Source organism: Elephas maximus, chromosome 23 (assembly GCF_024166365.1).
Source record: "Elephas maximus indicus isolate mEleMax1 chromosome 23, mEleMax1 primary haplotype, whole genome shotgun sequence".
In the NCBI taxonomy this organism is placed as follows: domain Eukaryota; kingdom Metazoa; phylum Chordata; class Mammalia; order Proboscidea; family Elephantidae; genus Elephas; species Elephas maximus.
In genome coordinates this window covers 17,263,498-17,287,810 of record NC_064841.1, presented here as the reverse complement: position 1 = coordinate 17,287,810, position 24,313 = coordinate 17,263,498, and the positions used below count along the sequence as shown (strand labels likewise).

The following is a 24,313-nucleotide window of genomic DNA, read 5'->3' as shown; positions in this document are numbered from 1 at the left end:
TACATAAAATGTACTGAAATATAAGATTGAGAGCTATCTGGAGGCGAAAACTGGAATTTCCTGTATTTGCTGAAGCCTTAGGATATGATCTTTTATGAACTTCAATGAAAGCAACTACATATCCAACAGTCCACAAATTCAAGATATCTCAAATTCTAGACATAAAATATTGAGCTTAAATTCTGAAAATAGATGCAAATGTTAAAGAACAACTTACTATTGAAGCCCAGAGATAAAATGGTTATATTTTACTTTTCTTTAAAAATAAAACAAATGGGATAAAGGAAAAAAACCTTTGCCTCTAATGTCAGCCTTCAAAACAAGAAAAATATGTTAGGGTATCATATCTCCTGTCACCTTTCCAATTCCATTTAAACTGACCAAGTGCAACAGATGCCCTCCTAATTGTAAAATATAAGCACCATCTAGCAAAATATTAATTTTACTATTCTACATAGTATTTTTACTAAAAGTAAGCAAATATGTAAATAGGTTAAATAAAGGAAAATCCAAAACTCAGCTTCATTTAACTCTGAAATGTTATTACAATTTTGTTTAAAGCCAGACTTCTCTGATGTTTGTACTCGCCCTAGCCAAGAGCAACTCTCTTAATCGACTTCTAATAACAACTTTATTAGGATCAGCAATTCCCCAACTTTTTCATTTCAGGACTCTTTTCTTGTTGTGTTGTTGGCTGCCACCAGGTCGGCTCCTGACTCACGAGGACCCCATGCAAACAGAACAAAACACTGACTGGTCCTGAGCCATCTCCATGATAACCTGTGGATCAGACCTTTGTGGTCCATAGGATTTTCATTGCCTCTGATTTTCAGAAGTAGATCACCAAGCGTTTCTTCCTAGTCTGTCTTAGTTTGGAAGCTCCACTGAAACCTGTTCAGCATCACAGCAATACAGATGCCTCATCAACTGACAGGTGGTGGCTGCACACGAGTTAGATTAGCCGGGAATCAAACCCAGGACTCCCAGCACGGAAGGTGAGAATTCTGCCACTGAGCCACCAAGCCTCAGTAATGACCCTTTACATTCTTAAAGCTTATTGAGCCCTTGTGCAACGTGGATTGTATCTACTGATGTTTACCATATAAGAAATTAAAGCTGAAAAATATTAAAAATATTAGATTTCTAATTCATTTTAAAATAACTGATAAATCCATTACATATTTACATATAAATGTTTGAGAAAGAACAGCTATATTGTCAAAACAAAAAAAAATTTTGTGATAAGAGTGTAACTGTTTTACAATTTTACAAATTTCTTTAACAGTTGGTTTAACAGAAGACAGACAGATGTTCATATATGACTCCAGTCAATTGCAAATTTGTACATCATGTAGCTTCTGGAATACATATTCATGAAAGAATGAAAGTGAAAAGGTAAATATTTTATTATTACGATAAAAACAGTTTCAACCTCACAGACTCTCCCCACCACCACTGCCAAAAAAAAAAAAAGGGTCTTACAGACCTCAAAAGATCACTGGACCACACTTTGAGAACTGACAGATTAACCAATGCTTTCCAGTCTCCCTAGGAAACAGAGTAACATTAATGGCACGTTAAGTGCTGGCGGGTAATAAGCAACTCTTCAGCGGACACCAACACTTTTAATCCCACTAGCTGAGTTCTGTGCTTACCAAAAAATCAATTGTGTTTGTTCCCAAGCCTATTTACGCTAGTGGAATTTATTACTGTAATTATGTAGCTTAATAATATGTTATAAAAATCCAAAAGTACAAAAACATATGGAAGCTGTTCCCATGGAAATTAAGTTGAATGCACTGGAAAGATTTAGAAAAGGCAAACTGCTTTAAAAATTTTGCTACCAGAACCTCTGACGTCTACCTAGGACGTAGAAACTTAGAAAGAGCATCATTCCCTTCCTAACAACAAGAAGACATTCTTTTTAGCAAATGGTGCTGGCAAAACTGGATGTCCATCTGCAAAAAAATGAAACAGGACCCATACCTCATGCCATATACAAAAACTAACTCAAAATGGATAAAATACCTAAATATAAAGCCAAAAACCATGAAGTTCATAGATGAAAAAATAGGATCAACACTAGAGGCCCTAATACACAGCATTAACAAAATACAAACCACAACCAACAACACACAATAAGCTACATAATTTGGATCTTCTAAAAATTAAACACTTATGCTAATCAAAAGACTTCACCAAAAACGTAAAAACAGAACCTGCAGACTGGGAAAAAATCTTTGGCTATTACAAATCCGACAAAGGTCTAATCTATAAAATCTACAAGAAAATCCAACACCTCTACAACAGAAAGACAAATAATCCAATTAAAAAATAGGCAAAGGAAACAGACACTTCACCAAAGACGACATTCAAGCGTCCAAGAGACACATGAGGAAATGCTCACAATCTCTAGCCATTGAAGAAATGCAAATCAAAACCACAACGAGATATAATCTCACCCCAGCATTACTGGCACAAATCAACAAAACAGGAAATAACAAATGTTGGAGAGGCTGTGGGGAGATCGGAACTCTTATGCACTGCTGGTGGGAATGCAGAATGATACAACCATTTTGGAAAACCATCTGGCGCTTCCTTAGAAAACTAGAAATAGAAATACCATATGAGCCAGCAATCCCACTCCTAGACATGTATCCTAGAGAAATTAGAGTCGTCACATGGACAGACATATGTACACCCATGTTCACTGCAGCACTGTTCACAATACCAAAAAGATGGAAACAACCTAGATGGCCATCAAGAGATGAATGGATAAACAAACTATGGTACATACACACAATGGAGTATTACACAATAATAAAGGACAACGATGAATCTGTGAAGCATCTCATAACATGGAGGAATCTCGAGGGCATTATGCTGAGTGAAATAAGTCAATCACAGAAGGACAAATATTGTATGAGACCACTACTGTAAATACTCACGAAAAGGTTTACATTTAAAAAGAAATCATCTTTGATGGTTACAAGGAAGGGCAGAGATGGGGATGGAAAAACACTTAATAGACAATAGATAAGCGGAAACTTTCATGAAGCGTAAGACAGCATACAATACTGGGGAAGCCAGCACAACCCATATAAGCCGAGGTCATGGTAGCTCCATAGACACAACCAAACTCCCTGAAGGACCAAAATGCTGGGCTGAGGGCTCTGGGGACCATGATCACGAGGAATATCTAGTTCAGTAGGCATAACATAGTTCATAAAGAATATGTTCTATGTTCTACTCTGGTAAGTAGCATCTGGGGTCTTAAAAGCCTTTGAGCGGACATCTAGGATACTCCATTTGTCTCACCCCTTCAAGAACAAGGAAGAATGAAGAAAACTAAAGATATAAGGGAAAGATTAGTCCAAAGCACTAATGGACCACCTCTACTACAGCCTCCACCAGACTGAGTCCAATACAATGAAGATGGTTCCCGGCTACCACCACTGACTGCTCTGACAGGGATCACAATATCAGGTCCCGGACAGAGCTGGAGAAAAATGCAGAATAAAATTCTAACTCAAAAAGAAAGACCAGACTTCCTGGCCTGATAGAGACTCGAGAAACCCTGAGAGTATAGCCTCTGACACCCTTTCAGCTCAGTAATGAGGTCACTCCTGAGGTTCAGCCTTCAGCCAAAGATTGAACAGGCCCATGGAACAAAATGAGGCTGAAGGGGCTCACCAGCCCTGGGGCAGGGACTGGAAGGCAGGAGGGAACAGGAAAGCTAATAATAGGGAACCCAGGGTTTAGAAGGGAGAGTGTTGGCATGTCATGCGGTTGTTAACCAATGTCATAGAACAATGCGTGTACTGTTTGATGTGAAACTGGTTTGTTCTACAAACCTTCATCTAAAGTACAATTAAAAAAAAAAGAATTGATGTCTTTACATTATGGTGTTGGTGAAGAATACTGAACACACAATGGACTGCCAGGAGAATGAACAAATCTGTCTTGGAAGAAGTACAGCCAGAATGCTCCTTAGAAGTGAGGATGGTGAGACTTGATCTCATGTATTTTAGACTTGTTATCAGGATGGACCAATCCCTGGAGAAGGACATCATGCTTAGTAAAGAAGAAGGTCAGCCAAAAAGAGGAAGACTCTCAAGGAGATAGACTGACACAGTGGCTACAACAACGGGCTCAAACATAGCAACAATTCTGAGAATAGAGCAGGGCCCAGTAGTGTTTTGTTCTGTAGGTCATAGGATCACTATGAGTAGGAACTGACTCGATGGCACCTAACAACAACTACTTTACAAAATGAGCAGATTATCCTGGATTATCTGGTTGGACTCAAACTAATCACATGAGTACTTACAAGCGAAGAACTTTTTCTTAGTAGATCAGAGAGATGAGATAGAAGAAAAAGGTCAGAGAGATGTGACATGAAAAGGACTCAATCCTCCATTGCTTTGGAGATGGAGGAAGGCAGTCATGAGCCAAGGAATGTGGCAACCTCAAGAAGCTGAGAACAGCCCTCAGTTTACAGGCAGTAAGAAAATGGGGACCTCAGTTCCAGTGCTATAAGAAACTAAATTCAGTCAACAACTCAAATCAACAAGTAAACAAATTATCCCCCTCTCCTAAAAAAGAACACAGCATGGCGACACCTTGGTTCTAGCCTAGTAAGACTCGTGCCAAATTTCTGACCTACAGAAATGTAAGGTAATACATTTGTGTTGTTTTAAGCCACTAGGTTTGTGGTAATTGCTTTCGGCGGGGGGGGGGGGGGGGGGGGTGGCTACAGATGCTGATATTAATTAGACATAACCATCTACCTCATGGGATTAGTTCTCTTGGTCTGGGGGCTCAGGGCAGTGGTCTCATGGGACAATTCAGTCAACTGTATAATCTAGTTCTTACAGTTTATATTCAACCTCTCAGTGTCAGGGGTCTTAAAAGCTTTTAAGAGGCTATCTAAGATATTTTTATTTATTTATTTATTTTTAAGATATAACTATTGGTCTTTATTTGTGTGGAACAAAAGAGAAAGAAGGAAACCCAAGAATCAAAGAAAGAAGTGGACTATAGGACAAATTGTCTGCATGAACCGCTGCCTCCTCTACTAGGAGACCAGAACTAGATGGTGACCAGCTAACTCTACTGAACGTTATGATCAGGAGCCTAATAGAGAAATCCTGATAAAAAAGGACAAAAATGTGGAACAGAACTTTACATTCTTAAAGAATCTAGACTGACCGGACCCACTGAGCCTGGAGGAGCCCCAGAGACTATGACTCTGAGTTGCTCTTCCATCGTCAATTGAAACTATCCCCTGTAGTCACCTTTAAACTAAGTAACAGTTTAGCCCGAGAGTAAAGATTGTCATTGTCACTCGTATTACACTCCTTAAAAAAAAAAAAAAACTAAAAAAAAAAAAAATGTATATACTGGGTTTTATATAAAATCAAAGGGTAAACAGCTATTTTAAAGCATAAACTAGAAGGTTTAGGGGCAGGGAGATTAAGTTAAACAACTAGAACAGAAATAACGAGAATGGTGACCCAATGTGAAGAACTTAATCAATGTCACTGTTCATTATGTCTTGAAACTGTGGAATGGGAGAGAGTTTTGCTATGTATATTTTCACCAAAGAAAATTTTAAAAACTAAGACACTCAGAGCTGTTGACCTTGCTTCCTATTTCACTGAAAAAAAAAAACAAAAAAACAGAAGCAATCAGAAGAGACCTCTATAATTCCCACCGCTTATATCTACCCAGACTAGTGATACCAGTCCCCATATGCTATGCTTTCTCTCCTGGTACAACAGATGAATTGTCCTTGTTTTTAATTAAGCCAACCCCTCCACTTGTGCACTATATCCCACACCCTTCTGCCTATTCAAAAATACTATTATTACATCAGTAGTCTTCCTGTATTATCACTTTTGTCCTCTATGCTGAATTGTTCCCAGCAACATATAAGCGTGCTGTTATTTTTCCCATCTTTACCCCTTTCCTTCCCAGCTACTGTATCTTTCTTCTGCTCTCCTTGATAGCAATACTCCTCAAGAGTTGCCTGCAATTGCTCTAACTCCTCTTTTCCTTTAATAAGGCTTTCTACACTTCACCGAAAAGCTCTTGTCAAAACCACCAATGACCTCTATGTTACTACAGCCAACAGTCAATTCTCAATCCTCAGATTATTACACCTACGATCAGCACTTAATACGATTGATCACTCCATACTTCTTGAAATACTTTCATTACATGGCTTCCAGAATACCATATTGGCAGCTCCTTCTCAATTTCCTTGCTCGTTCCTTCCTCTTTTGCCTCATGTCGCAGTCTCCAGGGCTCAATTACTGGACCATTTTTACCTATACTTTCACCCTTGATCCTTTCATCCAGACTCAAGTTTTTAAATCCCATCTTTATAGTGAAAGCCTCAAAATTTATATCTCTAGCCCAGGCCTCTTGCCATGAATTCTAGACCAAATATTCAACAAAACACAAAAACATTTAATAAAAAAAAAAAAAAAAACATGAAAAAGGGAAAGAAAGTCAAACTGGAAAAAATATTTAGTACACCTAAGACAGACAAAGCTAATATCTATCATATCCAAATAGGTCTTGCATAGCAATAAAAAATAGACCAACATCAAGAGAAAAATGGGCAAAAGTCATATAGGGAAAACTCACCAAAAATATATATATATAATTAAATGAAATGCAAATTAAAATGGAACAAAACCAGTTTTTATTTTCTTGACTGGCAAAGATTTAAAAATTTGTTAATAGGTAGGGTTATCAAGGGACTATAAGGTGGTGAAATTTTTAAAATAAAATCTACCAAATGTAAACACTACACTTGCTGAGACAGAATTAAATTTCTAGATATTTATACTATTGATATAGTCACTTAATTTGCTGAAAATATATGTGTATGTTCCCTGAAACATTTTTTTCAAAGCAAAACATTGAACACAACCTAAATGTCTTAAATAAATACATTACAGTACATTCATATCATTGAATATTATGCAGTTGTTGAAAAAAGAGATATATGTACTGACATGGAAAACTACCCAATGTAGGCTATTAAGCGCAAAAGAAAATCAATTTACAAAACATAATAAACAATATGATCTCATTCTTCAGTGGAGAAAACATATACTTACATATACATAGAAAATATTTAAATATATCTATAATAACCTGTTGCAAGTATACACTTCCATTCTCTCTGCAATTCTTATCACAGGCTCATATTACTTTCATAATAAAAGTGATTGTCAAAAAATATGCATTCTCCAAGTATAGAATTTGGAGTCCTTGAGCGGTAAAAAAAAAAAAGTTAATCGCTTGGTTCGAACCAAAATTGGTGGTTCTAATCCACCCAGAGGTACCTCAAAAGAAAGGCCTGGCAAACTATTTCCAAAGAATCACAGCCATTAAAAAGCCCTATAGGTAAAGAGTAAAAACACACACAAACACATACACACACATATATACACATAGGACCCTATGCAGCACAGTTCTAGTCTGAAACACATGGGGTTGCCAGGAATCTGAATCAAATTGATTCAATGGCAACTGGTTTGGTTTGGCTTAAGTGCAGAATTCTCAACTTTCTTACCAGGGTCTAATAATATAAAGCCAGTAATGACTAAATACGCTCTTACCTGAATGGCATAAGCAGCTGAATCTTGAGCCCGACTGTTATCTGCATACGCCAGGTAAGCTCTTGTTAGCTCCATCAATAATCCATAGGCAAAGCCTAAATCTTCTACTCCAGTCTCAATAAAAACAAGAAAAAAATGCAAAGTTGATTGGTATAAATTTCCTTAAGCTGTGTGTACCGTTCATATGGGTTTTAAAGTGAATTTAACTTACAAAAGACCAGTGAGCATTACAGATTGAATTGCATCCCCCCAAAAGAAATGTGGACGTCCTAATCCCTATACCTGTAAATATGACCCTCTGAAAGAAAGGGATTTTCTTTTGTTATGTCAATGAGGTCCTAAACCTAAGCACTTCTGAGTGGTGTCTTATAAAGAAAGCAGAATAGACACAGAGACACAAGGGGAAGGGAACATGTGAAGACTCCCCTACAAGCAAAGCCAGACCATGGATTACCAGCAATTACCAGAAACTAGGTGAGAGGCCTATAGAAGGAAGAGACAATGGCCAAGACCCTGGTTTGGACTTTTGGCCTCCAGAACTGTGGGAAAATAAATGTCTGTTCTTTAAAGCTACCGACCTTGTGGTGTTTTTATTATGGTAACACTAGGTGACTAAGATAGTGAGGTTCAAACTAAGTTTGATGCCAAGGCTAAAATACCATATGTAGTTAAGAAGTCAAAATCTAAGGCTTTTAAAAAAGGCTATTTCTAAAGTGTATTGAACTTATTCAACTTTTGCATAGTGCTGACATTTTGCCTTGTTTGTTTTCTGACTCTTAAAAAGAAAATCATAAACACAGCATTTCTTAAATTGCATTCTGTAAAACTCTGGTCATTTGAGAGACTCCAAGAAATAATTTTAACATATCCCCTTTTTGGAGGTTCACAATGTACACTGATACATTAAAAGTTCTGTTTAATTTTGTTTGATACGGATTTTCCAAACTCATTTGACCAAAGAATTTTATTTATATACGCACTATCAGAAAACCCTGTGAAACTAGTTTCCCATGAAAACACTAATAATAGTGTTTAAGTAGTAATAATAGCTAAATGATTAATTAGGCTTTAAATATTTCCCATAATTAGAATGAGAAGCTTTATTTAAAAGAACACAAAAAAATTGGGTTCAAATTTTAGTACTTTGGGCCAAAAGTCTTATAATAGTATTAAAAAACGGACTCAGAAGTTACCTGCATTGTATGTTTGAGATCAAGTTATGATTAAAGATAATCTGAATAGTTCTTTGTAAATGAAATAGAAAACCTGCAAAGGGCAGAGAACTCCTCTTGACATTCCAAGTTGTCATTACTTACCACAAATGTAAAATCTTTTCCTTGGGTTTCAGTTGTTGAGAAGTCTAGTCGACCTGGATCTATTGCCCCCAACTCCCCTAAACATTCTCCACAGAGCAGTCGAGCTTGAGAGTTGGCATCTTGGCAACCTTTCAAAAGCACTGTCACCAACTGTGAGATAACAGGTTCTACTGTTTCACTATCAGTTGCATATTTTATCAGTTTTTCCTGGAACAGAAGTAGAAAGAAAATATTAAAAATGATCACAAATCAAGTTTATATGTAACTTCTACAAACTGGTACATTTTCCTCAACTAGGTAGGTGGGGGAGGATTTGGCACATCTTTGATTTTGTAGAGCATTTAGTTCTGCAGGACCCTTAAAATTCTCATTCTTACTTTTTTTCCCTTTCCTACTAACTCTCTAAAGAGTGCCTGTTTCTGTTTTCCTCCTTCTCAGAAGCAATGACTTTCTGAGACCATCACCTTGGGTTCTGCAAACTTTCAAGCCCCTTCCCTGTAACTAGTGTTCTGATATGCCACATCTTGGGCCTCTTTTCAGTATTGCTGCACGTAGCTTCAAACTTTCTCATTCTGTTGGTGATTTTATCTTTGTTCTACCACCCTGAGTTTCTCCAATCTACTTTCTTCTTTTTTGTACAGTCTTTTCAAATTCTAACTACTCTCAACACAGGCTTGTGATGTGCACTTCAGAGATAACTCTGCTACTTACAGGTAATTTGAAGTTCATAGTATTCTCTGTCTCACGGTTATGCTGAATGTGTGAGTCATGTGTGGTTTTCTCTGTTCTCCTAGTTGCTTTGTATAATTTTTTTGATATGTAGAGACTCAGATTTAAGCATCCACCATTATCTAGGACAACACAGAAGCCTCTAGCAGCTTTATTTTCAATGGGTTCATTTTCTTAACTTGCAAACATGGACTCTTAGTTTGACCTCTAATTCTGTTGTCTTACGCTAGTCTCATGCTCTGATATTCCTGCAAGTTCAGCCATCTCTTAAACTGTGCTGTTCAATGTGATAGCCACTGTCCACATGTAGGAGCCCTGGTGGCGCAGTGGTAAAAGTCGGCACTTAGAATCCAACAGCCGCTCCCTGGAAACCCTACGGGGCAGTTCTACTCTGTCTCATAGGGTCGCTTTGAGTCAGAACTGACTTGACGACAACAGATTTTTTTGTTTCTTTGTTTTTTGGTTTTTTATCCACACACATGTACCTATTTAAAATTAAATTAAACAAAACGAAAAATTAAACACCTTAGTCATACATTTCAAGTACTCAGAAAAGATACATGTGGGATACTGGCTACCACTGGACAATGCCAATATAAAACCTTTTCATCCTCACAGAGAGTTCTTTTGTACAGTACCTTTCTACAGGTTCCACCACCTGTCTGTCAGTTTGTTGTACTTTCGGTTTGCATGTTGCTATGATGCTTGAAGCTATGTTACCAGTATTTCAAATACCAGTAGGGTTACCTGTGGTAGACAGATGTTAGCAGAACTTCTATGCTAAGAAAAACCAGGAAGAAAGGCCTGGCAATTTCCTTCCAAAAATTAGCCAATGAAAGCCCTATGGATCAAAAACAAAAAACCCTATGGATTACAACAGAATATTGTCTGATATAGTCCCAGAAGATGCACCCCTTAGATTAGAAAACCCACGGCCATCGAGTCAATTCTGACTCACAGAGACCCTACAGGACAGAGTAGAACTGCCTCATAGGGTTTCCAAGGCTGTAAATCTTCAGGGAACCAGACTGCCACATCTTTCTCCTATGGAGTAGCTGGTGGGTTCGAACTGCTGACCTTCCAGATATGAGCCTACACCACCAGACCTCCTTTTCCTTACATTAGAAGGCACTCAAAATGCACAGTGGCCACAAAAATGGACTCAAGCATACCATCGATCATGAAGGTGGTGCAGGACCAGGCAAAGTTTCATTCTGTTGTACACGGGCCAGAGTCAACTCAACAGCAACTAACCACAACGAAATCCTAGAGCTTCACTGAACTACCTTCACCTTTGATGTTATCTTCTTGCCACAGCTGGGAAAGAACTCATCTGGGTATTCACAGATGTTTTGAGTGCTATCTCCTGCAATATAATTGTGAAGATATGTATCTCTGGATTCTTGCCCTTCTTTTATCTCTCCATGGCTTCTCCAGGAGCCCTAGTGGTGCAGTGGTTAAGAGCTCAGCTGCTAACCAAAAGGTCGACAGTTCGAATCCACCAGCTGCTCCCTGGAAACCCTATGGGGCAGTTCTACTCTGTCATACAGGGTCACTATGATTCGAAATCAACTCAACAGCAACTGAGTTTGGTTTTGGTTTTCGTATGGCTTCTCCAAGCTCCTTCCCTTTAGTTTTTCTCTTACCAGCCTACAGTAAATTTATCCAGCTGGATATAGATGCTAAACTAAACTAATCCTCACTTAAAAACAATTCTGTAACAATGCATGGCCATTACATCTTAATCAGACTACTCAATCTAACCTTCACGACTCCTGTTACTACACTGCCCTTCATTCTGTGACTAGTTAGCCTATTAGCATTGGGGCTTTACAGTGAAGGAAGGCTTGTCAGGGAATCACCAGATGTGATTTATCTTTTGTGACACAGGTGGCAACAGTGGGGCAGTCGTGGAAATCTCCTTGAGTTCTCAGACTTAGTCATTTACACCTAGGAGGTAATGATCAATACAAAGTTTTCTTACTTTAAACCATAACCAGGCCATCAGCTTGGAAATAACCTAGACTAGAAAACCTCTATGCCAAGAGGAGAGCCCCTTGGTTATTTGTAACGTGCTATATTAAATAAAAAATCAGAGAGCCTTTAAATTGCCTGAAGCCCAGCAAGGGACAAGCACACGGTTGTTTCGATGTAATGTAGGGCAGGAATTGATTATGTAGACTCCATAGTTAACCAAACCAAACCCAGTGCTGTCGAGTCAATTCTGACACATAGCTACCCTACAGGACAGAGTAGAACTGCCCCATAGAGTTTCCAAGGAGCACCTGGCGGATTCAAACTGCCAACCCTTTGGTTAGCAGCCGTAGCACTTAACCACTACACCACCAGTGTTTCCACTCCATAGTTAGAAGGGCAAAAAACCTAAGTGTGAGGAGATTAAAGGCTCCTCTCATCTGGGAGGGCCATTCCAACACTGGCTGCTGCCCTACACTGGTTTATACAAGCTTAGTGACCTAGAAGCCATGTTCTCATTGCTATCATGTATCTCTGTTTTAAGTATATGCTTGCTTCTAGTATCAGAATAAACACAACCCAACTCTGTGATCCACTAATTCATAAGGGTTTTAGGCTCTCATATCTTATCATATGGGTTCTTGATACACAAAAATGAATAACTTACTTAAATTTTTTCCAGTTTATAGATTTATACCAGTTGCCACCAAGTCAATTCTAACTCAGGACAACCTCATTTCAGAGCAGAACTGCGCTCCCAAGGGTTTTCAATGGCTCTGATCTTTCAAAAGTAGATCCTCAGGCCTTTTTTCTGAAGCACCTCTGGGTGGATTCTAACTGCCAACCTTTCAGTTAGTAGTCTTGGGACCCAGGGCCTCCTAGTCATCTGATGTTTTAAATACCAGTTTTCACTGTCATCAAGGTTAGGGATAAGCTACATGACACTGCCAAGGGACAGAAAAAAGTTCACTGGTGCCTTGAAAGACTAAACTTAAAATTTTAGCTTCACAAAAACTAATGAAGAGTGTTAATCCAGTCAAAATGGTAAAATTACTGACATTTCATAAGACGGATATTTACTTATATATGCAAAGGACTAACTGCTGCTATACAAACACATACACTTTTACTTAAGGAAGACGTAATAACCTAAAACATAACCACCAAATCGTGACCCTTCCAAAAGCACTCTATAAGCCCCTAGTGTTCAGCTTCAAAGGCCATCTCGCAGATTACTCGTTCTTAGTCAGATCTGACAAGCTAAGTAAAAAAAAAAAATCACATTTCACTGAATCTACTAAATCCCGAATGAGAATCCCAATTTGCCACCCTTTTCTTTAAACCTTTCAACCTTTCTTCCCTATTGATGCTTTTTTAAATGTATCATCTTACTATACCTGATTTTTATACAAGGTTTCCTTCAAGCTGGTAAGAGCATGAATGCGAACATCCACATTTTCATGCTGAATTGCTTTCATGGACAGCTGAAGAGTTGTTTGAAGATTGGTGCTCTCAGAAGTCTCCTACACAAATAGCATAGAAAGGTACCTTATTAATTATTAACCACTTTGAAAACCATTTCTGAAGGCCTTGAGTAGTTAAACTATACCCCAAGTACAAGACATTTTAAAAAATAATAAAACTTCTATCCCTTCCTTCATACAGTATATGTCATTTTTGGTAATTATCTGAGAAAAAGATTCTGTTCTAAAATCTTTCAAATGACTGAAACATTTTACACCCACTAAATAAGAATTCACTTACCTAAAACAAATGAATCTTGATCAGAAGTACAAGTTTCTCTTAACTTACAAAGGGCTACATAAAAGCCTTGAATGAAGTCTATGGATTAGGCAAATAATTCACTCCTTACTTTTATTACTTACTTTCTTAGGACTATAATGATTTACCAAATAAGGGAAGAAATAAAGTCTTCAGACCAATCTTCGGCTCTGTAGTCAATACCTTTGCTACTATGACCCAAGGTTAGGTATCACACTGTCTGCCACAATGTGCTAATGGAATCCTTATTAATACTTTTATAATTTCAGAGAGGCCACTGTACTTAAAGGTGCTGGAACTACAGATCATTCCTCTCCTAGAGTCAGATCTGAGATGTGCACGCCACAGTTAAGAGCACCATGGAACCCGAATCCTCCCACAGTGGTCTCTTCTTTGCACAGGGCAGTGTAGCTGTGGTAGCCTCTTCTTTTGGGAAGTGCAAGGAAGGACATGTTGACCTGGGTAGCAAAGGTACAAGAATTCTATTCTTGACTTTCTGTTCTAACGCTATTACATCAGTAAACTAAAAGCTAAAACTTCCCTCCAAAAGTCATGGATTTATTATAGGATTATCTAGTCACCAGGAATTAACCAGCAAAATATTATCCCCAGGTATGACTCCAAAGAATCTCTATTCAGTGTTTTAGGACTTGAGAACAATTTCACATCCATGAACTCCTAAACCACAAATTAAAAATTAAATACCTTTCTGTATTCCTGGAGAACTGCCTTTATTGTTTCTAGTTCTGGATGATCAGGTAAAAAATATATTTCATGAAGAAAGTCTTGCACAGCATCCCTAATAGTTATTTGAAAAAAAAAAAAAATTTACAAATAATACGAATTCTAAAAATGTAAAGCAGAGACTGAAACTGAGGCCAATTTAATTCACACAAGGGCTAGCTGATTACTGACATGCAAAGAATTCTTCTTAACTATCTCTAGGATGTTCAGCTAAACTAATGCAAATAACAAAATCTAAGAAAATCATTCTGTGGTAGTTGGTTACACTTGTGGCCTTCAAAAAAACCATGCTTCTCAGTACACACACCCATATATAGTCCCTTCCTCTTCAATCTTGGCTGGGTGTGTGACTTGCTTTTAACAGACATAATGTGCTAGAAGAGACACTGTGCCAGATTGGGGTCTGAGCCTTAAACAGACTTGGCAGCTTCTGGATTTGTGCTCTCGAGAGCCCTGAGTCACTGTGTAAGAAGTATGGCCATGTAGAGAGAGAGAGAAGCTCTGTGACTACACAGAAAGAGGGAGATACCCAACCCAAATTACCTATCAGGGACCATTGGCAAAACAGGCAGAAGAATTACCCAATTGAGTCCAGGTTGACTGCAAAATCGTTCTGAGTCTAAGTATGAATACTTTTAAAGCTTAGCCTTCATTAACTCATACACAAATACGTATTAAGTAACTACTACATGCTATTATTTGCTAAGCACTGAGTCGACGGCAGTGGGTTTTGGTGTTTGGTGCTAGACACTGAGGATGCAACAATAATTCCTTCACTCATGGAGCTTAAGGTCTTCTATCTAGCCTGAGTGAGAGGATTTTTTTTATGATATGAAAAAAAAAATAGAGAAATGATTCCTCTATAATAAGAAAAAATGACTATATTTGCAATTATAACCCAAATTAGCACTTGAAAAGTGATCTAGATCAGTCATTATGTGGTTTTGTAAATACAAAATATCAAAAATAAAAATATCTTTATTTTCGTTGAATAAAAGCATATTAACCCTTCTTTCAGTGCCTTCTCCCTGACTGGACAATCACCGAACTTGATTAACGAGAGCGGCATACAGGTAAATAAATAAGTAGAACTTAAACCTTCACTTTTCAGAATCCAAGGAACTATGATATACAAACAGTAAGCGAAAGAACGGAAAAGAAAATATATAGGAGAACATTCCGGCCTAAAAAGCAGGCTGAGTTAAAAAAAAAAATTGTAAAGGTATACTTCGTGTTTTGGTAATAGCAGTCCAGACTGGCTATAGCCTGAGGCCTGTGTTATAAAATCAGGGGAAAGAATTCCAAAAAATAAGACGTGGCCAGGTTTTGGAAAGGTTTGACTGCTAAGCTAAGCCATTTGGAATTCACCAGTTATAAAGTGGAGAACCACAGAATGCCCCAGTCTACTGGAATGATACAGGTAAAGGGGTAGTTTTAAAAGGGTATTCTAGCAACACTATGAAGAAACGAGATAAAAGTTTAAAGGAAGAAAGACTGGTTAAAAGGTAAATGCAATAAAGTAATATGGGTTTCAACCGAGGTAAACTGCAGAAAGCAGGTAAGTAACCTTCTTAATCTTTTTCATTCTATTCAACTGACTTTTAACTGTGACAAGGTAAACTCAGCTTAACCCATTTCAGAACTGATGACAAATAATTGAATAACTGAACTGCTGACCTACTAATTAATCAGATATAATTATAATTGAAGCAATGCCAAAACTGAAACTGATTTAAAGCACATCAATTATTTTTGTTTACCGATGAACTATACATTCAAGGGAACGGGAAAAGGTGCATATTACCAACAATAAACCTTGAGACATAAAAATAGGCCTTTAAAAAGCTGCTATCTTTATTAATTTTTGTTACGATACCTGTTTTCGATGATGAGGTAGTGGAATATAGCTGCAGTTTCTTTAGGCTGGACGTGTATGAGAGGTAACAAAGCTACAATTACATGGCTGAGAAGGGAGCCTAGATAAGCATGATCCAGGCAACGAACAAAGCAGTCCCAAGCTCTATGTGAAAAAATAAATAAAAATTAATAGTCATATTATTTTTATTATTTGTAAAGGTCCATCAGTAACACTTTAGCTAAAAAAATGATACATTCTAACAATAGATTACAGGGATAATATAAAAAAAGGAATGAAGATCATCAGTACATTTTCAAATAGAGTGAAATCCAGCAAATATTAAGTCAAAAAAGCAAGGTGAAAACAGTTTATGGTACACTACATTTTGGGAGGTTAATATGAATAATTGTATATGTATGTATGAGTATGTGTGTATTGGTTTACAGTCTTAAAAAGGAAAACTAAAATCAAACCCACTGCCTTCGAGTCGATTAACTCGGGGTGATCCTGTAGGATGGAGCAGAACTGCCCCCTAGGGTTTCCAAGGAGCAATTAGTGGATTCAAAATGCCAAGCTTTTGGTTAGCAGGTAAACACTTAACCACTGCGCCACCACCCAACAACTCAAACCTGCTGAACAGGCTTCCGTGACGCTTTCAGACTAAGATGAACCGGGAAGGAAGGCGTGGCAATCTACTTCGTAAAGTCAGTGAAAACCCTGTGGGTTACAATGGTCCGATCCATAACTGATCACAGCGATGGCCTAAGATGGAGCAATTTCATCATCAAAAAAGAATAGTGATTTTAATGGATTAAAATTAATCAAATTTATAAAAATCTGCTGCCAACTCAAAGGACCCTATAGGATAGAGGAGAATTGTCCCACAGGGTTTCCAAGGAGCAGCTGGTGGATTCAAACTGCCAACCTTTTGATAAGCAGCTCTAGCTCTTAACCACTGTGCCATCAGGGCCCCTTAAGAAGCAAATATATATATAAATTAATAGAAATAGATATTTGTGAGTCAGGAAGAGAAGGTAGATTTCTCTGAATGTAGCCCGTCACACAGATTTGAATTTGGAACTATATGAATATTGTACATGATTTTTAAAGTAAATAGAAAAATAGAAAAAGCAAGCCCTAAAGTGTTAAATGGAAACAAATGAGTTAATAAGTGACTTATTAAGTTGGTGGCGTATCTATACAGAAAAAAATTATTTCACCTGACTTTAAAACGTATTATCCTGACTATACGTCTCTAACATGATATATTCTAAGGATAAAAAGAACATCCAAAAAGGCTAAAACTGCATTCAATAGTCTTATTGTTAGCAGTAATATTGAAATAGCCATTTTTAGACCATATATGTGTGTGTGTATATATATGTACAAACACACACACACACACATACATATAGGTAGGTTATATAGATAGGTAGGTAGATGAGCCCCCGGGTAGCAGAAATGATTAAGCACTCGACTACTAGCCAAGAGGTTGGTGGTTTGAACCCAACCAGAGCCTCCTTGGAAAACAGGCCTGGAGATCTGCTTCTGAAGGGTCACAGCCTTGAAAACCCTGTGGAACAGTTCTACTCTGCACATATGGGGTCGCCATGAGTTGGAATCGACTCGATGGCAACTAACAACAATAATAGGTAAACAGATAATGTAACAAAAACAAACTAAACCTGACTTTTTGGTTAGCAGCCGAGCTCTTAACATGAGTGATTGTAAATCACTGTTGTTGCTGTTGATAGGTGCCGTCAAGTGGCAACTCCACACACAACAGAAGGAAACACTGCCATCCCTGTGATCAGTTATGGATCGGACCATTGTAACCCACAGGGTTCTCACTGACCTTAAGAAGTAGATCGCCACGCCTTCCTTCCTGGTGTGTCTTAGTCTGGAAGCTTCACTGAAGCCTGTTCAGCATCATTGGAATGTGCAAGTCTCCACTGACAGACAGGTGGTGGCAGTTCATGAGGTGTACTGGCTGGGAATCGAACCAGGATCTCCTGAATAGAAAGGGAGAATTCTACAACTGAACCACCACTGCCCCCTAAACTGGCCTAGGATGGAACAATTTCATCATCAAAAAATAATAGTGATTTTAACAGATTAAAATTAATCAAATTTATAAAAATCCATGTGATCAAAATGACACTAAAAAAAGAGAAAAATTCACTGGAGGTTCCTAAGACACCAATTCCATATTCTGAAAATTGATAAAGGGAAAGATTCAAGTATTTATCCTGCCTGCCCTGTATGAAAGGAGCCCTGGTGGTGCAGTGGTTAAGCACTCAGTGGTTTAAGCCCACCAGCTGCTCTGTGGGAGACAGATGTGGCAGTCTGCTTCTGTGAAGATCTACAGCCTCGGAAACCCTACAAAGTAGGTCTACTCTGTCCTACAGGGTTGCTGTGAGTTGGAATCAACTCGACAGCAGTGGGTTTGGTTTGGGTTTATCCTGTATGAATTGTTTTTCCTATGTGAACTCTGTTTCAGGGTAATCAAACTTTTAATGAGAAGTTATGTTTTGTCTTAAGGTGAATTCCCCCTAATGCAGAAGGAATAATAAAAACAGAAAACTTCCATTTTATCACCTATAGTGAAATAAGGAACCTAGGCAATGATCATTAATTAATGTTAACATGAAAAAGGATTAATGGGGAACTTTATAATGGAGGAATTCAAGTTGATATTAAACCTACCAATGAATCCTAGCATTACTAAAAGTAGGACAACCAGGTATTACACGGCTCATGTTGTGATGCAAGAGAAGCACAAAGCACCAGCTATGAAGTATTTTTTCATAATAAATTGAACCTAAATATAATCAAGCATCTAGTTGTAACTACCAATTTATAGGAAAAAACAGGAAGGAGGAGGAAAAACTGGGGGAGAGAGGAAGGAAGAGATAGAGGAACAAATTACATCAGCCATCAGCCAAATCCTACATGCCAAAAACTCAATGGCCCCAAAGAAGTAAAATGGGTGTGGGCCTGGGGACTTTAGCAGTAAGCTGTTTATAAGAGATACTTGTAAGAGGGGTCAAGTAGCCAAATGTGTTATGTGGACCTCGTTTGCATTCTGATTGCAATAAACCAACATCTTTTGGACAATGGGGAAATTTGAATATAGACTGAATTTTAGATGATATTAAGGAATTCCTATTCATGATGGTTATATTTTCAAAATGCCCTTATCCATGAGCTGCAGTTGAAGTATTTATGAGTAAAACATGATCCTGGGATTTTATTTAAAATACTTGAATTAACAACAAAAAGGAAGAAATGGATAGATTTTAAAAGTTTGGAAAAAAGTAAACACACTTCCTTTTCAATACAAATAGCCTTTCCACTTCATTTCAGTTTGAGCTCAATGTCCCACAAAGAGGCAAGAATTGAAGTTAGTGCTGCCGGGAAAGGTACAAACTTTAAGGAAGTCAGGCAAGCATTCACCTGCAGCACAGCTCAGGAAAATCGTCCTTGAATCGAAGGCCAGTTCTCAGAGTGGTCATCATCTTCACCCTCACGGAGCTGACATGTTTGGGCCCCATCAACTTCATCAACGACATCAAACTGTTCAAAGCCTGTGAAGTAAGTAGAGCTTTAAAACAGAGCCTTTAAACAAGCTGGCAGGAGCCAATGAGACCTAAGGACAAGTGCTTCCCACCCTAACGTCAGGGTGGCATGTATTCTCTAGCAACGCAAAAGGTATGAATGTTGGCCAGTTCATTTTGTCCAACTTCTTATGTGGAAATTACAAATTTGAAAAATACAAGTTTAGTTTGGGTTTTTTTTTTTTTTGGTGGGTGGGGTCCCTTGAAGGTAAGTTGTTATTTTTGTCCTGGCAGTCCTCTAGAACAGTAATTTTCGAATTCATTAAGGATATAATACCTATTGTTTAATTTTGTCATATGCATCCCAAACTGCTACACAGCACTTAAAGAAACTGAACTGAATTTAAAACTCTTGAATATAAGAGCTTTGAAAAACAACTTTGAAGTCAATGGAGATTCCCATCAAGAGTTAAGGAAATTTTTGTCACAATGGTATAAACTCAAGATGGCTTGAATTTAGTAAAACAAACAAGTAACTGACAGCTTATATACCCAGAAAACAAAACGTACATGGAACACAGACTCAAACCTGTGCCAACAGCCCCATATGATTTCCAAGGAGCACCTGGTAGATTCCAAATGCCAACCTTTTGGTTAGCAACCATAGCTCTTAGCCATTACACCACCAGGGTTTCCAATCTATACCCAGTAGTGACCAACTGTTACAGCAGTCATAACGAGGCTTCACTGTGATAAAGACATTTAAACATAAGGTGACAAATACTGAGATTGCCTTACTTCAGAAAACCTAACATTTTTGGTATTCAAAAGCACTCTTGGCTGTGACCCACATCAGACCAACTGGGTCCAATAAGATTCAATTACGTCTGATTTATCAGGAAGAAAGCTGGTTTCTTCCTTCCACTGGGCTAGATATTGTGATGATGTAAGCCTGAAGCTGTTGGGCCATCACGTGGTACTTAAGTAGGGAGCCAACCCAGGGGAATCTGGGTCAAAAAGTTGATTGTGAACAGACTGTTTGAGTCTGAAAGCAAGTTATACCCAAAGGTATATTATCCTTGCAACACTTGTAGTTAAAGAGCTAACACATTCCTTTAAGCAGCTTGGGTTGAGTTTTCTGTCCCTTGTAAACAAAAGAAGTATAAGTGACACAATTCCTCCTTTTGGATTCCCAAAAAGCTTACACAGGTTGTTCAGAGATAAAGAATGTCATACGTTTATTTCTTATCTTTGAGTGTACGTAGCTTAGAGGCAGAAATCACGCCTTTTGCATATTCTATATGAATTCTCTCCTAGCACTTTGGAACTCTACTCTCACTACCTACCATTTTCTTATCCTCAATGCCAACACTGGAGCTCAGTAGCTGCATGTTAAAAAATGCCAAAATGCCCAACAACTTGGGCTGCAAATAATCAGCCTAAGGGAAAAAAAGACATAAAACAGATTACATACATTTTATACAGATTGAGTTTCATAAATCAACAATTTAATCACTTAAATCACTTAATTAGCATCACTGATATTTTACCTAACTAGTTTGGAATATTGAAAATAAATATTTGGTGAATTAAGTATCTCCAAAAATATGTATTTTCACACATAGTATTTAAAGAAATTAGTGAAACTGATTTATAATCACCATGACAAAATGATTAAATACTGTACAATGAGAAAATCGTGAACTTTGGAATCATGCAATAAGCTGGGGTGGCCATCTCCGGGATCTGGCTCACTTCAGGATTCAGAGTGGAAAGGATATTTATTTTAAGAAGAGGAACAGAGAAAGACAAATGAGCACTTGCCTTTCTCTGGTCCTTACTCTATTGCATTTAGAGCTAAGCTGGAAAGAAGTACTTAATTAAGGAAAAGGTGCCATGCCAGAACAATGATCTTACATAGGGGTCAACAGCCCCTAAGGTAATAGTGGCAAAGGTCATGCGTACCAACAGTTATGGTCTAGATATCAATGACCATGTCACCTTGGGCCTCCTGGACTGAACAGAGTTAATTCTTGAGAGAAGGTCCTAGAGGACAGGGAATAGGCTTTAAGTCAGCCAAATTTAGGTTTGAATCCCAATTATGACACTTCCTACTGTATGATCTTGGGTAAGTTACTTAATTCCGCTGAGTCTATAAAATAGGGCAATGAACTCATGTATTGCATGGAGTTGCATGAAAGTTCAATGACATACCTCAAGAACTTAGTATATGGGTAAGTGTTAAATAAATTTAAGTTGTTAATATTACAACTAACTGAAAATGTGACTATTCGGCAAAGAAGAACATCCCTCTCTTTCAAAATCTTTATATATAGGCGGGAAAAAAAGGTCAAGAAAAAGAGCTGGGGAAGAATAGCAATTAAGGTATTTTCCAACTCTAGGAGAAAGGTATAGTCTTTGATATTGAGGCATCTGATGTAGGTATCTCTAATATGTACACTGCCAAGGGGAGGAGATGAGTAGAAGGTTGTGTACTAACACCTAGTGAAGAGTAGTTAGGTGTCCTACAACTCTCTCCAGATCAGAAGTTGAGATAAACATCTCACCTGTCAAGCAGAGAGAATCATCTGGTTTTCAAGCCTAAAAATACATTTTGTCTGAAATCCTCTGACTTGCACTGAGACTCAACTTTGGCATAGGAAGCCACAATTCGCTAACTGCATGGTTCTGGCCTATGCTTTTTATATGAAAAGCAGATATAGATGACACTCACATAGTCTGCAATTTTAAAGCTCCTGCATTTAGACAAGTAATTCCTCCGGTTCCTCATTCTGTCATTCACCAAACATCTATGCACGCTACAATGTGTGCGGTAGAGCAGTATAAAATAAGCAGCCCCTTTCTCCCCATAAGCTTACATGGTAGACAAGTATGAGTGGAAGGCGCTAAATAAGTAAATACATAAAAAAGGTTGTGACAAGCGCTGTAAGTTCTCATGTGATGGAGAACCAGGATGGGGGAATTAAGACAGGGTGATCAGGAAACTCTGAGACCTAAACAATCAGAAAAATCCAGGTGATCATTCCAAGCAGAGAGAATGTCTAGTGCAAAGGCTCTGAAATGGGAAAAAGCTTGATGTGTTTAAGAAACACAAAGGAGGCTGTGCTGAACCAAGAAGAAAGGAAGAAAAGAGTGGTATAATATGAGAATGGAAAGGTAGGCAGATCATATATGGCCTTATAAATTTTAACAGCAGTGAAAAACCAGCAAAGGCATTTAAGCAGGGGAATGATAGGCACTGGTTGAAACTGTAAAAAGAGCACTCATATGCTGGTACAATTAAGTGATTGTTGGGAGGGAAGAGTGAAAGGAGGGGACACTGAGGAGGCATCTGCAATTGTCCTGGAGAGAAATGATGGCTGCTTGTGTGAGGGTGGTGGCAGCAGAGATGGAAAGATGTATTTTGGAGACAGATCTGCTAGGACTTTCTGATAGTTTCATTACAAAGGATGAAGCAAATGAAGGGATCGTGAATGCCTCCCAGGTTTTAATTCAAGCAAATAGGTACCATTTCCTGAGACAAGGAAGACTAGGGGAGAAACAGGTTAGTAACGGAAAATAAAAATTTCTTTTGATATGTTATGTTCAGACTTGTGTAAGATGCTTATAAGACAGGTGAGGCAGCTGGATAGCCTCTACTTGCCATCTCCACCCACTCCTAGATCCTTTCTCTGTCGTCTTCTGCCTTCTTCTATGCCTGGGCAGCTGACCAGACTGTATCACTCTGGATCACTTGCCCTCTGTCTTCCCATTGAATTCAGCCAATAGGAGGCACCAACAAAAATCAGAGGGCAGGCAGAAAGAGTGTGGTATTTCCTGCTCCCCCTGTGTTTTGAGGTGGTTCTGGCAGTGGCTGCATCCCTCTACAATGAGAGGGTTCCCTCCCATAGTTCTGGCTCTCATCTCAGCCAGGCTCTGGCAACATCATTTCTTCCCCTTGCCTAGGCCTACAGGGGTACATAAGTTTTCTGCTGTTGCTAATCCCTAGGTTTCTTAACATTCTCTGCTTAACATTTGCCCATGATGTTGAAAGAGCCCTTTTGTTAAATTATTTTCAGTTAAACATTTTACTGTGCGCCATCTGTTTTCTGCCAAGACCTAACTATAGTCATGCAAGTCCAAAGCTCAGGGGAGGTCTGCAATGGAATTTCAAGTAGGAGATCATCAATGTATAAATCATCTCCAAGCAAAGGACCAGTAAAATAATTTAAGGAAAATGTTAATAAGGAAAATACCCAGTTAGATATTTAGAGGATAAAATAAAGAAGAAGGAAAGAGCTAATAAAGGAGACTAAGTGACCCAACCCAGTGCCGTCGAGTCGACTTAGTCACCAGTGAAGCAAAAAAAAATCAAGACAATGTGGTATCAGAGATGCCACATAGGAAGCGATGGTCAGTTGTGCTGAATGCTATTGAAAGATGAATGAAATGGGGACAGAGAAGTGTACGATGGATTTGACAGCAGGAAGACTGCTGGTGACCCTGACAAGAATTTCAGTAGCACAAAATCAGTTGGATTCCTCTACACCACCAAAAAGAACATTGAGGAGGAAATCACCAAAACAATACCATTTACAGTAGCCCCCAAGAAGATAAAATACTTAGGAATAAGTCTTACCGGAGATGTAAATGACCTATACAAAGAAAACCACAACACACTACTGCAAGAAACCAAAAGAGAACTACATAAGTAGA

At 38.3% G+C, this 24,313-nt stretch overlaps 1 protein-coding gene across 3 annotated transcripts in view; it reads right to left on the bottom strand.

Annotated features, from left to right (window-relative positions):
- ATR (ATR serine/threonine kinase) overlaps window positions 1-24,313 on the bottom strand; it is a 101,278-nt gene that overhangs the window by 51,171 nt on the left and 25,794 nt on the right. For all 3 annotated transcript variants that reach the window (XM_049867762.1, XM_049867763.1, XM_049867764.1), the window contains 7 exons: window positions 20,944-21,036; window positions 19,497-19,627; window positions 16,059-16,202; window positions 14,144-14,237; window positions 13,054-13,179; window positions 8,954-9,160; window positions 7,638-7,751 (listed from right to left, as the gene is read on the bottom strand). In XM_049867762.1, the coding sequence (XP_049723719.1) occupies window positions 7,638-7,751; window positions 8,954-9,160; window positions 13,054-13,179; window positions 14,144-14,237; window positions 16,059-16,202; window positions 19,497-19,627; window positions 20,944-21,036 (909 nt within the window). The remainder of the gene's footprint in view (window positions 1-7,637; window positions 7,752-8,953; window positions 9,161-13,053; window positions 13,180-14,143; window positions 14,238-16,058; window positions 16,203-19,496; window positions 19,628-20,943; window positions 21,037-24,313) is intronic.